The sequence below is a fragment of the Pogona vitticeps genome, chromosome 2, assembly GCF_051106095.1.
Source record: "Pogona vitticeps strain Pit_001003342236 chromosome 2, PviZW2.1, whole genome shotgun sequence".
Taxonomy (NCBI): Eukaryota; Metazoa; Chordata; class Lepidosauria; order Squamata; family Agamidae; genus Pogona; species Pogona vitticeps.
In genome coordinates, this window is record NC_135784.1 from 21,573,939 (window position 1) to 21,589,288 (window position 15,350).

Here is a 15,350-nt window from a genome sequence, read left to right on the forward strand (position 1 = left end):
AGAGACTTCACTTCACGCGTGACCGCTGCCTCCTTCTTCTCTCTCTCCTTCCCTGTCACTACTCTGAATTCCCGCGTAAAAGTGCCTTCCTCTACATTCTCCTCCGAAACCTCCACCCATTTCTCCTCCTCTTCCTTCACCCCCTCTTCTAACAGACAGACTTCAGTTTTAACCCCTTTGGGTCTCTCACTAAGAGGGGACGGCGCACTATCTCTGGGGCCTTCCTCACAACTGTGCCAATAAAATCTCAGCAACTGTGTGGTTTGTTTGTTAATCTTTTCAGGGCACATAAAATATCACGGATTAACAACAGCGCAAAGGGAGGGAGGGAGTGTTCACTGGTCCCAAAGCAGTGGTGAAGTGTATTTCTAGTGAGAGGAAGAAGTTAGCAAGTTTATTTTTACTTTATTTTGTTTGATTTAAATTACTTAACCCTGCCGTTCTACTTAAAAAAAAAACCCAAGGGGGCTTGCATCCTTGAAAGGCAATATTTAAAGCTAAACACAATGAGTATAGAAAGGCAGCTTAGATCTTTATAGGTTAAAGCCAACACTTTGATTTGAAACTGATGGGCAGCCAGCGGAGCTGCCGTAATGAGGGGAGTTGTTTGATCCCGGTGCCCACCTCCAGTCTGCAATCTGGCTGCTGCCTTTTGCACCCGCCGACCTTTCCAGACTCCGTCGGCAGCCCCACATAGAGTGTGTGTTACTAAGGCTTGTGTCATCATGGCTGGATGAGACCTCTCAAGGAACGGTCGAAGCTGGCACAACAGTTTTAATTGTGAAAATGCACCCCTGGCCACTGTCAAAACCCAGGCCTCCAGGAACAAACACAAGTGGTTTCGCACGCACACAAACACACAGACACACACACACAGGCTTCTCTACCCTGGTTTCCTGTGCCCCAAAGGGTTAATTCTGGCTTCCAGTCTCATGGAGAAATTTGAGCAAGAAAGGAAAGGCAGTGAAGGTATAAGCAAGGAGGATAGTGGTTCAGAGATGGGAATTGTACTCCCACAGACCTGGGGGGCACCCAATTGGAGAGAGCTAAAGAGAGGGAGCCAAGCTCTGAGTGGGGAGGGCATTTCAAAACTCAAATCACCAAAGACATCTGACTGACTCTGGAAGGCTCGAAGTCCCCAAGCGGAAGGGAGATCCTGTGGCAGGGGTCTCAAACTCAATTTACCTGGGATCTGCTGGAGGCAGAGTCTGTGTGAGTCTGGGCCACATCAGATTTTCTGCCAAGCGGGGGAAGAACCCGAGGAAGCTGCCCAGGAGTTTCTTTAGCCCATCTGGAGCTCGGAGGAGGAGGAGGAGGCCACGACCCCCTCTGGCTCCTCCTTCGCTACCACCACCACCACCAGGGCGAAGAAGCAGAGACGAGAGGGAGAGCCAGTGACCACCTAGCGTGGTGGGGAGGAGGGCAGGACATAATTTTTTTTAAGAAACCCTCACAGAATTCTTGCCAAAGGAGAAAAGCCCCCACCCGTGAAATTAAACAGAACAGGCGAGGGCCTCACAGGTGCGTGCGTTCATGCACGCACACAAAATACACACATGGGGGTCCGGCAACCTTTTTCTGAGGGCCCCACTCAAAAAAAGGCGCACTCCGCAGGAGCAACTACCCCCACCATGAGAGAGGAGCAAACTTTGCAAGGTGAGCCCAGGCAGCCTCCAGAGTCAAGGTAGCTGAAGCAGGATGAAGAGGAGGGAAGAGGAAGCACACCGGGTGCTGAGGTGGCCGCTGGCCGGGCTGGTGCTGCGGGTGCCGAGAGAGCCAGAGAGCTGCTTCCCTGGAAGAGGCGGCGGCAGCTGCTGTTGGCGGCTTGGAGGCACTCTTCGAGGATGGGCCAGTAGCGAGCTCTGCTCTCAGGCATCGCTCGGCGGTGGGTTGGGCGCTCGGAGAAAAGGGACGGCAGCGCACCTCGCTCGTCCGCTCTCCCCCAGGACAGCGCCTCTTGCACCCTCCATCCGGAACTGCAGCCTGCCAGTTAATTAAATTCTGCAGCCAGAGTGCAAATATCTGATTATGAATAAGCATTGGAAAAACCTATTTAGCTTTGTCATGGTTTCTATTTATGAGCAAATCTGTTTTGGATGAAATCATTTTAACTGTCACTCTTTCCTCCTTTAAACCTCAATAAATAGAAAAGAGTGATGATGTTTCAATGTTACACAATAAAAAGAGTTCCAGTGAACTTACTGTATGAAGAGCAACCTCCGTGCCTGAGTGCAGGTTTAAAAAGACCACTCAGAGAGGAATGAACATTGACGGAAGAAGGTCCTAACAGAGCGACGATTTATTTGGACATTTGAGTGGCCAAAACAGAATATAGTACAGTAGGACCTCCCCATCCACGGGATCAGTATCTGCTGATTCACTTATCTGCTGGCAGAAAATACAAAATAAAATATACAGAAATACCTATGTACATTTTATCACTCTCATCTGCTCAATGGGCCTTTTGCTGTTGGATAGCTGATTTCTCCTTTCCCAAGCATTAAAGATTTCAAGAGATTTTTTTTAAAAAAATCTAGAATAAAAAAAACACATGGTGCTGGCTCTTTACTTCTCTGTATGTGTGTTCGGGCTGGGATGGGTGTGAATGACGATTACAGTTGTGACCGTTTGACATCCACATGGTCTACAGTCCCAACTCCTGTGCAATGGCCACACTGGGGTGTTGACCAAGGACGGGCAAAGCTTCAAAAGAGGAAGCCCGATTTGCCGACAAAAGGGCTTGGCTTGCACTGCGTCCTGTTTCTCCTTTTATGTTCTGTCACCAGAGACGGGGGCAGCTGTATTGTTTAATTCTGTCGGACACGATCTGCTTGCTTCTTCTTCTTCGGATCCCACTCACCCTCAGCCGTTTTCAGACCTACCATCAAGAGCAGCAGAAGATAATTCTATTCAAACTGGAGAGCGGGAAGGGACCCTCACGGTCATCAAGTCCAGCCCCTGTCAAGGAGGCCCAGTGGGAAAATCGAACTCCCAACCTCAGATTCCATAGCCAGAGACCTAAACTCGAGCTATCCAGCAATTCTGGATATACCGGGACCATCTTTGATACGGGAGTCCTTCAGATATTGGAGGATATCAATCAGTCCCATTACCATCCTGACTTCCCTTGTTTTTGAAACATCCCCAACTCAACTGTACGTTGAACCCTTCCTTTTGTCTTCCATTCATAAAAGTTATTCATCCAAGTACATCTGGTCCTGGGAAACTACCTGATGATGACAGTCTAGGAAGATGGGGCCCCAGCTCACCTGCCATATAAAGATGCCAGCTTTCCCAATGTATCTGTATTTTCAAAAGGAGCGGAAAATGCAAGTATAGGCAAAGTGTGAAAACAAAAAGATTATCCTTGCAAATTGCCATAAGTCAAAAAACTCTTCAGGGCACAAAGTTTCAGTCAAAAGATTGGCCGAAGGAGATGGTTTCTTTCCCTGCTTAGTTCTGCGGGTCCAACCCTTTCCTATGAACTGGCCCTCAAGGTCTCACTCTGGTCCATTTGTAGGAGAAAGAATAGAAACCTTTCATTACTTACAGTTGCAAACAGATCAACAGCAAACTAAATCTACTGAATGGACACCAACTGAGAAGGGGGGTAAACATGGTTTTCTATCGATGCAGGATGAAGTGATACCTTTATTAGACCTCTGTAAAAAACATAACAAGCAAAAATATCAAGCAAACATGCAGTTAGCTTTCAGTGATCATTTATTTTCTTCAGCCTAAGCACCAAGTTCAGAAAATTATATCCTTTCATTAAGTCACAAACGCTTTAGTTTGGTATGTGTGTGTTTGTGTGTGTCTTGCACCTGTTTGGCTAAACGGGGAAGAAGGGCGGGAAATTGTAACGATGGCGTCGCCCAAGAGGGGGCAGGCTTTTCTGCCCCGAGGAAGAGGAGGAGGAGGAGGAGGAGGAAAGCGAGAGAAAATCCGCAGGAAAGAGCCACCGCCTCCCCATCTCCAAAGTCCAGAAAGGGGCCACCTTCCCGGTTAGGCTCGGAGCCTCGAGGTAGCTAAGGAGCCGAGATAGAGAAAGAGGAAGAGACAACACGCGAGCAAGCAAGCCGGCCGAGTCACACAAGCCTCCTCGTCATCTCTGGTAGGATGTGGGGACCGTCCTTCGAGCTCTCTTGCTGGCTGAAGTAGGCGGGGGTGCCTGGAAGCCTTCCCGCCAGTCCTGCGTTTTTTCCCTTTTTCCGACGACACAGGGAGGCTCCGAAGGGCCAAGAGAGGCGCCAGTGGGGGCTGGAGAGGCGTTTTCGCCCCCTTTTTTGCCCCCCCCCCCCGGGAGGGAAACTCGGGCAGGCATTTCTTTTCCGGGAGTTGGGAGGCAGACTTGCTTGCGAGTAAAACCGCAGGGGATCGCAGAGATGTGGGGCTTTACCAGGACTGCGGAGGTCACCCCACTGGCTGAGGGGGTGCCCCAAGCAGCCTCCGAGAGAGTAAGGGGGACAACAAGCTGGCCAGGCATGCCACGGGGACTCGCCCTCTTCCACACGGTCCCTATTCATTCTGATTTGTGGAAGCCATTTTGAGGGTTTCCAGAGAGAGAGAAGACTTAGAAGTGGTGGATCCTTCCCTTCTTTTTTGGGGGGTCCCTCTTGGGAAGGCGCAGTTTGCCCGAGACCCCGCAGGCTGGCAGTTCCCGAAGGAGGCAGAGGGAGGAATCGAACTCCCAACTTCTGGCTTCTCTCAACCAGGGAGCTCTGCCATGGGACCCAGAATCAATCTTGGTCGCTCAGTGGTTTAGGCCTCAGGGTGTGTGAAGCCAGAGGTTATTTCCCCCACTGGGCTTCCTCGAGAGGGGCTGGACTTCACGATCTACAGGTACCCTACCAGCTATGCAGTTCTTTTTAAAATAAAATAATTAATAAATAAGAAAGTAATAAAACCACAAACTTACAGTGCACTACATTAAATCAACTTAAAGTTAAACAAAATTAACCATACTCTCATTTCTCAACCCTGTGCCACCTTCCCCCTTGGGACCAGATTCATATTCTTTATTTTTTTCATTCCACATTGCCCCTTTCTTTCCAGAAACACACGGATTCTTCTGGTCTATGCCCCTTTCCTTCCTGAAACACTTATACTGTATTATAATGTATTCCATTTTTCTTTAAAATTATTACTTTTTGATATTCCTGTTTTGATTTTCATGTCACAAGTCAATTTATCATTTCTTTGTACCATTCTTTGTACCATTCTTCAACATTAACTTGGTTATGACTTTTCAAATTACTGTATTTGCAAATCTTAATTTTGCCACAGACATCGTTATGATAATTAATTTCTTTCCTTCTCTCTTCCTTTGGTTATTATTAACCATGTACAACAAGGCAAGTATTGGAAGACATTTGTATATCCTTTATGCAACATATTCAAATTCACTGGTGTTCAGCACCGTATCTCTACACTACTTGATAAGTTTTCCTTAAACCAGACATATTTGTTTGTTCCACAGTTTACTATATCTGTGAAGATTCAACTTCATAACTCAACTTCTCAATAATTTACTCCCATTTTCTCCGTTAATTTATTCGAGATCTCCAGGTCTGAGACTAGTATTATAATTACTACTTACCCATTGGATCATACACGTTTTCACTGGTTGTTACTCTGTGTCATACCTTTAAAGTAGAAAATGGGGTAGAATGTTTTTCTGGTTTTTTAGAAATACAGTGGTGCCTCGCTTAGCGACGTTAATCCGTGCAGCAAGAATCTTCGCTAAGCGATTTTAAAAAGCCCACAGAAACGCATTTCAATGTGTTCCTATGGGCTCCAAAACTAACCTTAAGCGAAAATCCTCCATTGCGGTGGCCATTTTCGGTGCCTCTAAAGCGAGGCAACACAGCGGCCGGTCATTTTGTTTACCTGGTGGCCATCTTGGAACCACCGATCAGCTGTGCGAAAATGGGTGCTTTGGGATCATCGCGGGAAGCAATCATCGCAAAGCCCCACCGATCAGCTGTGCGAAAATGGGAGCTTTACGATGATCGCTTCGCTGCGATCATTGCAAAGCGAATTTTCCCCATAGAGGCCATTGCAAAGCGATCGCTTTTGCGATCTCAAAAACAGCATCACAAAGCGATTTCTTCACTATGCCGAGCAATCGCTATGCGAGGCACCGCTGTATTCTTTTCCAAAGGCTATGACGTTTCAGTTATTCTCTAAGATATTTTGCAACAGGAGATCTCACTTGCAAATATTCTTATTCTAGGTGGTAGAGAAAAGCAGTGAAGAAGCCAAAAAAGGATAGGAGGAAAAGCTACATGCGGAGTCCGAGCTGAAGATGCTGGAGCCCAGTTCTAGAAGAGGGGAAAAGCCCGTGATCTCCGAGGCTGCCCCGTGGGATGATGCTAAGGCCTTCCTGGCCTCCTTCGAGGAAGTGGCCAACGCCTGCCAGTGGCCCAAAGGGGAGTGGGTGACCCGGCTCCTGCCAGCACTGAATGGGGAAGCAGAAGAGGCCTTTCAGAGCCTGGAAGCCAGAGACAGGGAGGATTATGGGAAAGTGAAGGCTGCCATCTTGCGAAAGGAGTCCCTAAGGATGGAGAAGCAGCGCCAGCACTTCAGGGACTTCTCCTGCCAGGAGGTGGAAGACCCCCGGAGGCTTCACAGCCAAGTCCAGGAGCTTTGCCACCGGTGGCTGAGGCCGGAGAGACGCAGCAAGGAGCAGATCCTGGAGCTGCTGATCCTGGAGCAGTTCCTGGCCAGCCTTCCCCCGGACCTCCAGGGCTGGATCCGGGCAGGAGGGCCCGACACGTGTTCCCAGGCCGTGGCCCTGGCGGAGGACTTCCTCATGAGAAGAGCAAAGTTGCAGGTGAGATACTGTGTATTGCTTAAGAGGGCATAGAACATCGATTAGGGTAACAAAATTTATAACACTTCTAGGCCAGTTTAATCTTATCTGTTAAGTGCCATTTCAAATAAGACAATGTTTCAGAAGTTTAGCTCGGTCTAATTGCTACATGCACAACTTTCTTTTCTCTATTTTTATTTGGGCGCGGATTGCCATTTTAGTACATATGGGTTTTATTTATATTTTTATTTTAAAATATGGATACCTCACGTTTCTCTTCAAAAGGACCCAAGCCTTATAAAAACAAACACTGGAGGCAATTTTCAAGAGATAATTGGGCAACGCTCTGTCAGATCTGCTTTGATTTGGATGCCCTTAGAGGCCCCTTCCCACTCCATTATTCACAGATTCTGTGAAAAGCTACAAAATAACAAATGATTAGAGTCTTAAAAATAGTTAAACAAGCGTAATATTAATACTGGTAGAGACATGCAAGTTTGAAACAGTTCGAAAAACACACTAGCCCCCACCCCCCCCAAAAAAATATTACAGGTCTTGGCCTGCTTGCTGAAGGATAGCAAAGAGGGGGCCAGTGTGGCCTCGTCTGGGAACAGCCACAGAGAAGGCCCTGTCTTGTGTCCTCATCAGATGCGCCCATGAAGGTGGTGGGACCGAGCCAAAGGCCTCCCCTGATGATCCTAAAACCCACACAGGTTCATATAAGGAAATACAGTGTGAGTTAGCTTGGACTCAAGTCACTTCGGGAAACGGCCCGGTACCCAGAGGAGTTACTATAACAGGGGAGTTATGCGGTCCCTTTAGCCACCAGCTCCAGTTAACCATTTGGCTGCAGCCTTTTGGAGCTTCTGAAGGTTCCAGACATTTTCCAAAAACAGTTCCACTTAGAGCACATTGCAGTAATCCAAATCGAAGGAATTTAAGGCGTGTTGCCATGGCCAGGTTAGACATCTCAAGCTCAGACACCTTAGATCAGATCCAACAGAGAGCACATGTGGCTTATGGGCCACCAGTTGCCCATCTGAGTTTTAGATGTACAGGAGGACCCGATTGACTGTTGGTATCAGTATCCGCTGTTCTGCTTATTGGCTGACTGAAAATAGTAAATAAATTTTAAAAACAAATACAGTTGTACCCCGCATTACGATAAATCCGCTTCATGACGACGTTTTTGTGATCGCAAAACAATGGTCTAAATAGGGGTTTTTGTTTTTTTTTTTTGCTTTGCGATGCTCCGTTCCCTGCTTCGGGAACCGATTCTTCTCAAAACTATTTTTTAACAGCTGATCGGCAGCTTCAAAATGGCCGTCGGGTAATTAAAATGACTCCCTGCTGTGTTTAGGGACAGATTCCTTGCTATACAGGCACCGAAAATGGCCGCTGTATGGAGGATCTTTGCTGGATGGTGAGTTTTTAGCCCATTGGAAAGCACTGAGCTGGTTCGATGCATTTCAATGGGCTTTTTATTTTCGCTTTACGATGTTTTTGCTTAACAGTGATTTTCCTGGAACGGATTATCACCATTAAGCTAGGCACCACTGTATGCGTTTATATGTATTTCCATGGTTTATTTACCAGAACTGGCCACTAGTGAGAGCCAGAAACCATGGTACCATTTGTAAAACATATGGTATTTTCCATGATTTTCCAACATCTACGGAGGGAGGGGCTTAGAACTGATCCCCCATGGATACCACGGTCTTCTTGTAGATCCATCACCATGGGTTGGAGCCATCTTGAGATAGTAGGGAGAAGGTCTCCAGGGTATCATTACCTTTCCTTCTCTAAACAGGCTCGCATCTGGAGGCTCAAACTGAAGGGATGCAAGGACGATTTGCCATCCTCATGCTTAGGGTACTTCAAAATCATGAGAAGACTCATCTTTTTCAAAAATTTGTTCCATGGATGCTTTTCAGTGGACTTCCTGCTGTCAGTTATATCATTTTCCGCTGTGTGTTGCCTTAGCCACCTTCTTCTATTCCTGTGACAAAGTCTTACCTGAAAGGAAATTGCTCCCGTTTTTCCCCCATCTGTACAGGGGCTGATGGTCGCCAAGGAAACGTGCCCATCTTTGCTCAAGAGCCACCAGGATCTGACCCAGCCAAGCAGTCAGACCGTCTTCTGGCAAGTTCTTCAGGAGGAGGGCGAAACCGTTGACTCTTTGGGTAAGGAGATTTTTTTTCTCTGGTCTCATACACATCTGCATGTTTGATTTGCCATTTGTAGAACTGGGGGGGGGGGGAGCAGATAAGTCAAAAGAAGAGAAAATCTGTTCAAATTCTGAGTCCATATCCAGTAGGACCCTTTATCCATGGAGTCAGTATCCACAGATTCACTTATCCACAGTCTGAAAATATTAAAAGAATTAAAAGAAAAATTCCCTATTTTTACCTTTTACGTTCCCAGAACTTAGCACTACTGGGTGCCAGAAACTATGCTAGGTATAGCAATCACTGTTATGATAGTGTTCATTATAATCCCTGTTTTTCAGTCTCCGTTGGTGGGGGGCCCCCCTCTGGATATGGGAGTCGTCCTGTACCTGAAAAGAAACAATACATCCATGAGTTATATTCCGTTCCTCACTTTTTTGCTTAAAATATAGCTCTCCGGTGGAAATTTCATGGAAAAGCAACAATATTGTCACGGTATGACTGGGATGATGAATATTAGTCATTATCTTCTGGCTTTGCCTCAGACATCTTTCCCTTGAAGGCAGGATCCTGGCTCTTTTCATCCCTCAGCCCGTCAGCTTTGTCAGCTACCCCTGCCAGGACGATGAACGGTGTCAGAAATAGACCATTTTCGGTCTCTTTGTTATTGTTGTTGTTAAGTAAGGAAACAGGTAGCAGAGAAGGACGGGAACCAGATTTCGTGGTTGTAAATCTCAGCGGTACATTGCTGGAAGTGAAAAAGTCAGCAGAGGTGTTCACTGTGTGCCAACCTGAATCAGCACACAACAGGCAATGCCTACACTGACATTTTATCCTTTCCGTGAGAGGATAAATTCACCTCCCAGAATTTACAGAGATTGCTTAATACACTGGTGGACCTGATTAATAAGATTTTTACTAATACAAATTAGGGGGAGAATGGACCGCCTCCTCTATTAACCAAAAGAGACTGGAATTTCCCTTCCCAAAGAGGATTTGTGAAATGTTAGCTGTTTTCTGCCAGTTATGCTGTTGGAGAACCATCATTGGATGCAAAACATCTTTTTTTCTTCATTCTTTGTTGTTTTTCCTAGAGGTTCCTTCATTTAGAGAATTAAAATGTTTATTCATAATTAGGCAGACATTAGTTCCTTATCTGGGTGGGAATCTCAGTGGTTTAGGTGTCTGGCTGCAGAGCCAGAGGCTGGGAGTTCGATTCCCTCCCCTGCTTCCCAAAAAATCCAGCCTAGGTGTCCTTGGGCAAGCTGCACAGTCACATGAGCAAAATTATTCTTTCTTTGCAGATGACATGATGGGAAGGCAGGTCAAGATGGAGAATCCTCAGTGGGAAAGAAATGAGCGGATGGATGTCCCCAGAACCGCTGCCCCAGCAAGCGAAGTGAATCAGCTGAAGGGAACTGAGATAGGTGAGGAAGAATTTGGATTGAAAGCCGGTCAGTCACCAGAGAGAGATAAGGAACCTAATGAGTTCAGGGACCATCTTCCAGCTACAGTATGCCAGCCTTCCGAAATGTCTATGAGGGAGGAAACACCCACAACCAACAAGCGCGGGCGAAGGTATCCTTGCAAATCAGAACCTTACAGGATCCGTACCAGAAAGAACCACAATGAATGTGTCACATCAGAAGAAACATTCCAGGAAAATGTTTACTCAGATAAACAACAAATAATGGTAACTGGAGAAATTAACCCGGAATATTTGGAAAATGTGGAAGGAGATCATTTGGTCACGTATCGGTGTGATCGTCCAGAAGAGGACTCTAATGTTTCTGCGAGTGAGGAGAGTCATGGAATTCAAAGTGAGGGAAGGATGTTTGAATGTTCTCATTTTGGAAAAAGCTTTCCTCAGAGAAGAAATTTGATGATCCACCAGAAATCTCATACTGGAGAGAAACCATATGAATGCTCTCAGTGTGGGAAGTGTTTCCATCAGGGAAAAAACTTGAATAAACATCAACGGATTCATACTGGAGAGAAACCGTACAAATGCTCTCAGTGTGGGAAATCCTTCAATGATCAAGGAAACCTGATGAGGCACTGGAGGATTCATACTGGAGAGAAACCGTACGAATGCTCTCAGTGTGGAAAATGCTTCAATGATCAAGGAAACCTGATGAAGCACTGGAGGAGTCATACTGGAGAGAAACCATACGAATGCTCTCAGTGTGGGAAATGCTTCAGTCAGCAAGGAAGTTTGGTGGAGCACTGGAGGATTCATACCGGAGAGAAACCGTACAAATGCTCTGAGTGTGGGAAAAGCTTCGGGCGGAGCTACCAGTTGAAAGCTCACCGGATAATTCATACTGGGGAGAGGCCATAGAAATGCTTTCAGTGTGGGAAAAGCTTCAATGTGGTGAAATACTTGAAGAAATATTCATCATGCTCATATGAAAGCCCTCCATGTTGGAAATGTTGCAATTAGTGACTTCACCTGAATACTCGCCCGGGAATCGCTGTAAGAGAAGAGCCATACAGATGCCTTGAGCATCAGAAAAATGTTTTTTCGCATAGTCTGTCTTTATCTGAGTATTATGGGATGGTACTACAGTAGGGTGTGGTATTCACAGCGGATTGGTTCCAAGCTGAAATATTAAACATTATACATTTCATCGTCTGCCTTCCTCTAGTTGCCACTTCTGTTAGATACACCCTGGATATGCATAGAAAGAGGTGTTCGGTGGAGGTACCGGTATTTAGGATTTTGAGAACAGCAGATAAATTAACCACTGGATACTGATTTCACGGATAGCAGGGTCCTACTGTATTTTGAATATCCTACAGGTGGAAAGGCCCAGTGGTTGGTCCCTCTAGAGCTGTGGTTCAAAAACTCAGTCCCCAGAAGTTCTTGGAGGATAACTCCCTGAAATCCTGGTCAGCACACCTAGTGGTGAAGGCTTCTGGGAGTTGTAGTCCAAGAACATCTGGGGACCCAAAGTTGGGAACCACTGACTTAGAGTGAGTCCATTGAATCAATTGCCCAGTGGTGAGTTCAACGCTTAAGTAAACCCCATTCATTTCTTGGGTGTTCTAGGGCTGGGACTCCCAGTTATATTTAGCTCTAAATTTCAGAGGAAATCCCAATGGATATTCCTTAGGGAACCTGCCAGTGAAAACTGCAAGGTCGTTGCAGTTAGGAAAATAAAGTTGAGATTATTTTTTTTAAAAAAAGGGATAATTGGATTGAACAGTGGTGGAAGAAGTGACGCTATTTGCAAATGGAGAGATGGAAAGGCTCCTTAGAATCAAGAGTTGGAAGTAACTAGCTATAGGCAAGATAGTTCTCTGCAACTAAATACTGTTCTAGGTAAGCACAGTATAGATCGTTACCTTTCAAAAGTATTATTGAATGGAAGTTGTACATTCTTGTAATGGGTGCCCCTTCAGGTGCTTTTCAAAAGTTATATCAGAAGTTATATCTGACAGGCATTTTGAAATCCTTTAAATAGTTGTTTTGTAAAAAAGAAACATTATTTCTTACCTTATCAATAAGGAGTCTTTTCCTCCCCAAACTTACAGAAAATTAGAAAAAAAGGAGCAGTGAACCAGATAATGTAACAAAATCCTTTTCCAGTGTTGTAATGTAGAATAATTTTTTCGACTGCTGTTAGTGAGTAATAGGAACGAATAACTATATTTTTCTGTTCACAAGAGGACCCACAGTATAAGACGAACCCCCATTTCTCTAACCCCAAATTAAAAAAAGTAGGGATCAAAGGGCTCCGTTTTTGCTAAGCCCTGTGCCTTGGCAAAAGGTAAGGAAAGCGGCTGTCAAAGTCAGTTTAAGGCACGGAGTTTAACAAAAGGCGCAGAGTTTAACAAAAAAGGAAGGAGAACCGTTGCTCCCTTTCCTTTTTGCTAATGAGGCAGGAAGAGGCGCCCGAGCGTGCGTGTGTGCTTGTTTGCCTTCGCTGCTGCCTCCGCCCCTGGAGGGGATGGAGAGGACAAGGCAGCGACTGAGCTGAGCCCATCAGTCGCGCTGGAGGGCGGAGGGAGCAGCAAGAGAGGCACCCCAGCGCGTGTGAATGCTCCTTCACCTCCGTCTCTGCCTCTTTCAGCTGCTGCTCCCTCGGCCACCGGAGGATGCAAGCCATGAGCTCTGGAAGAAACAACTGGGCGGCAGCAAGAGGCACCCGAGCATGCTCGCACTTTTGCTTCTTTCCATGTATAAAACAACCCTCCATTTTTCCAACGAAAAAGTATCCTTTCATACACGGAAATATACGGTACTTAGGGAAAATAACTTCCACACTCTTGACTGTCAGTAACTCTCTCAACCTGGAGTGTGGGTTCTGAGCCTTGATCATCTCGCTCTTAAAAAAATAACCATGAACCTTCTACAGGGTATTTTATTGTGCCTCCCTGGGTATAGGGAGCATCGGCATGTACCAGTTTTGAATTTTTTAAAAAATTAAACGTTTCCATTATAAAAAGATCTTGAGTCTTCCTTTAGTTATACTTTATAGTGTTGCTAAATCTCTACAGACATTATATTTTTTATTTAAACAATTCCGTGCTCCCATTATTTCTCTAAGGAAAAAAATGTCTAAGGGTTGTTGTGGGTTTTTCGGGTTCTTGGGTCGTGTTCTGAAGGTTGTTCTTCCTAATGTTTTCCCAGTCTCTGTGGCCGGCATCTTCAGAGGAAGAAGTTAGCAAGTACATTTTTAATTTATTTTGCAATGCCACTCTACTTTAAAAAAACCCAAGGAGGCTTGCATCATTGAAAGGCAATATTTAAAGCTAAAAACAATGAATATAGAAAGGCAGCTTAAATCTTTGCAGGTTAAAGCTAACACTTTGAGTTGTGTCCGGAAACTGATGGGTAGCCAGCAGAGCTGCCGTAATGAAGGGAGTTGTTTGATCCCTGTGCCCACCTCCAGTCTGCAATCTGGCTGCTGCCTTTTGGAACCGCTGACCTTTCCAGACTCTTTCCGTCGGCAGCCCCACATAGTCTTACTAAGGCATGTGTCACCATGGCTGGATGAGACCTCTCAAGAAACGGTCGCAGCTGGCACACTAGTTTTAATTGTGAAAACGCACCCCCGGTCATTGTCAAAACCTAGGCGTCCAGGAAGAAACAAAACTGGTTTCACAACACACACACACACAAACACATGCTGGCTTCTCTACCCTGGTTTCCCGTGCCCCAAAGGGTTAATTCTGGCTTCCAGGCCACTGGAGAAATTTGAGCAAGAAAGGAAAGGCAGTGAAGGTATAAGCAAGGACGATAGTGGTTCAGAGATGGGAATTGTACTCCCACAGATCTGGGGGGCTCCCAAGTAGAGAGAGTTAAAGAGAAGGAGCCAAGCTGTGAGTGGTGAGGGCATTTTAAAACTCGAGGCGCCAAAGACATCTGACTGACTCTGGAAGGCTAGAAGTCCCCAAGCGGAAGGGAGATCCTGTGGCTTTTTCTTCCCCATTCTTGCAGCAGGATTCGGATGGAAAGGATTTGGCCTCAGATCAACTTCCCTGAAGAGTCTTCACTGGGTCTCTGGACAACCACATCTGTTTTCAGCATATTATGGGATGCATGATGGGAAGCTTCAGGATCCACTATCCATTTTCCAAAGCAATGATGTGCCTTTACCATACAGAGCCGCCTTTACCTTCCATTCGGTAACTGCAAAACAATCAGTTGTCAGACACTTCCAAACCGTTGGTCTCCTTCCCAGATTGGGGACCACAACATGCACATTGTCTCTCCAGATTTGTGGCCCAGGCAGCTGATGTCATAAAGCTCACATACAACCACTTAAAACCAGCCCAGCCCCTTCCTCCTGCAGTTACAGTAAAGCAGGGGGGCGCAGGATGAGGGCTCTCCTTGGGCTCGCCTGTGGTCACCGGACGGCCTTGTGGGTGATTTTTCTGATGGGAATGCAGTGGGTAGAAAAGGGGTCCGGCTGCCCTCCCCAGTGCCAATGTTCTCAGCTCAGCGTGGACTGCACAAGAAGATGGATGCTCCAATTTCCCAGGAGAGTTCCCCTGACTACCAGGGAGCTGATTTTACCTCAGAACCGCCTCACGGAGTTATCGCAGTTAGAAATCAGCTATTTTGTAGAACTGGTCCATCTGGACTGTAGCTTCAACGCGATACAAATGGACGAGAAGTTCCACTTTCCTGCCTTAGAGAAGCTGACGTACCTGGACCTCAGTTACAACCTCTTGACCATCATCACGCCCCAGACGTTCTCTGAGCTGAAGAGGCTGCTGTTTCTGAACCTCTCCGGGAATCCGATGATCAAGGAGATTAATATGCAGGCCTTTGCCAAAAACCCTTTACTCAGCTACGTGGATCTGAGCTACTGCGGCTTGGAGGCCATGAGTGTGGAAGTGTTCGGCAGTCTCAACAA

General features: G+C 46.2%; 2 protein-coding genes across 2 annotated transcripts in view; both read left to right on the forward strand.

Annotated features, from left to right (window-relative positions):
* The window catches only part of LOC110091332 (uncharacterized), a 102,548-nt gene that overhangs the window by 52,047 nt on the left and 35,151 nt on the right, over positions 1–15,350 (forward strand). The gene's annotated exons all lie outside the window — the stretch shown is intronic.
* On the forward strand, positions 4,639–13,433 carry LOC144587505 (uncharacterized). The gene is given in 4 exon segments (XM_078388367.1): positions 4,639–4,842; positions 6,236–6,835; positions 8,871–8,997; positions 10,287–13,433. Coding segments are annotated over 3 exon segments (1,794 nt in total). The 5' UTR covers positions 4,639–4,842; positions 6,236–6,307; the 3' UTR covers positions 11,426–13,433.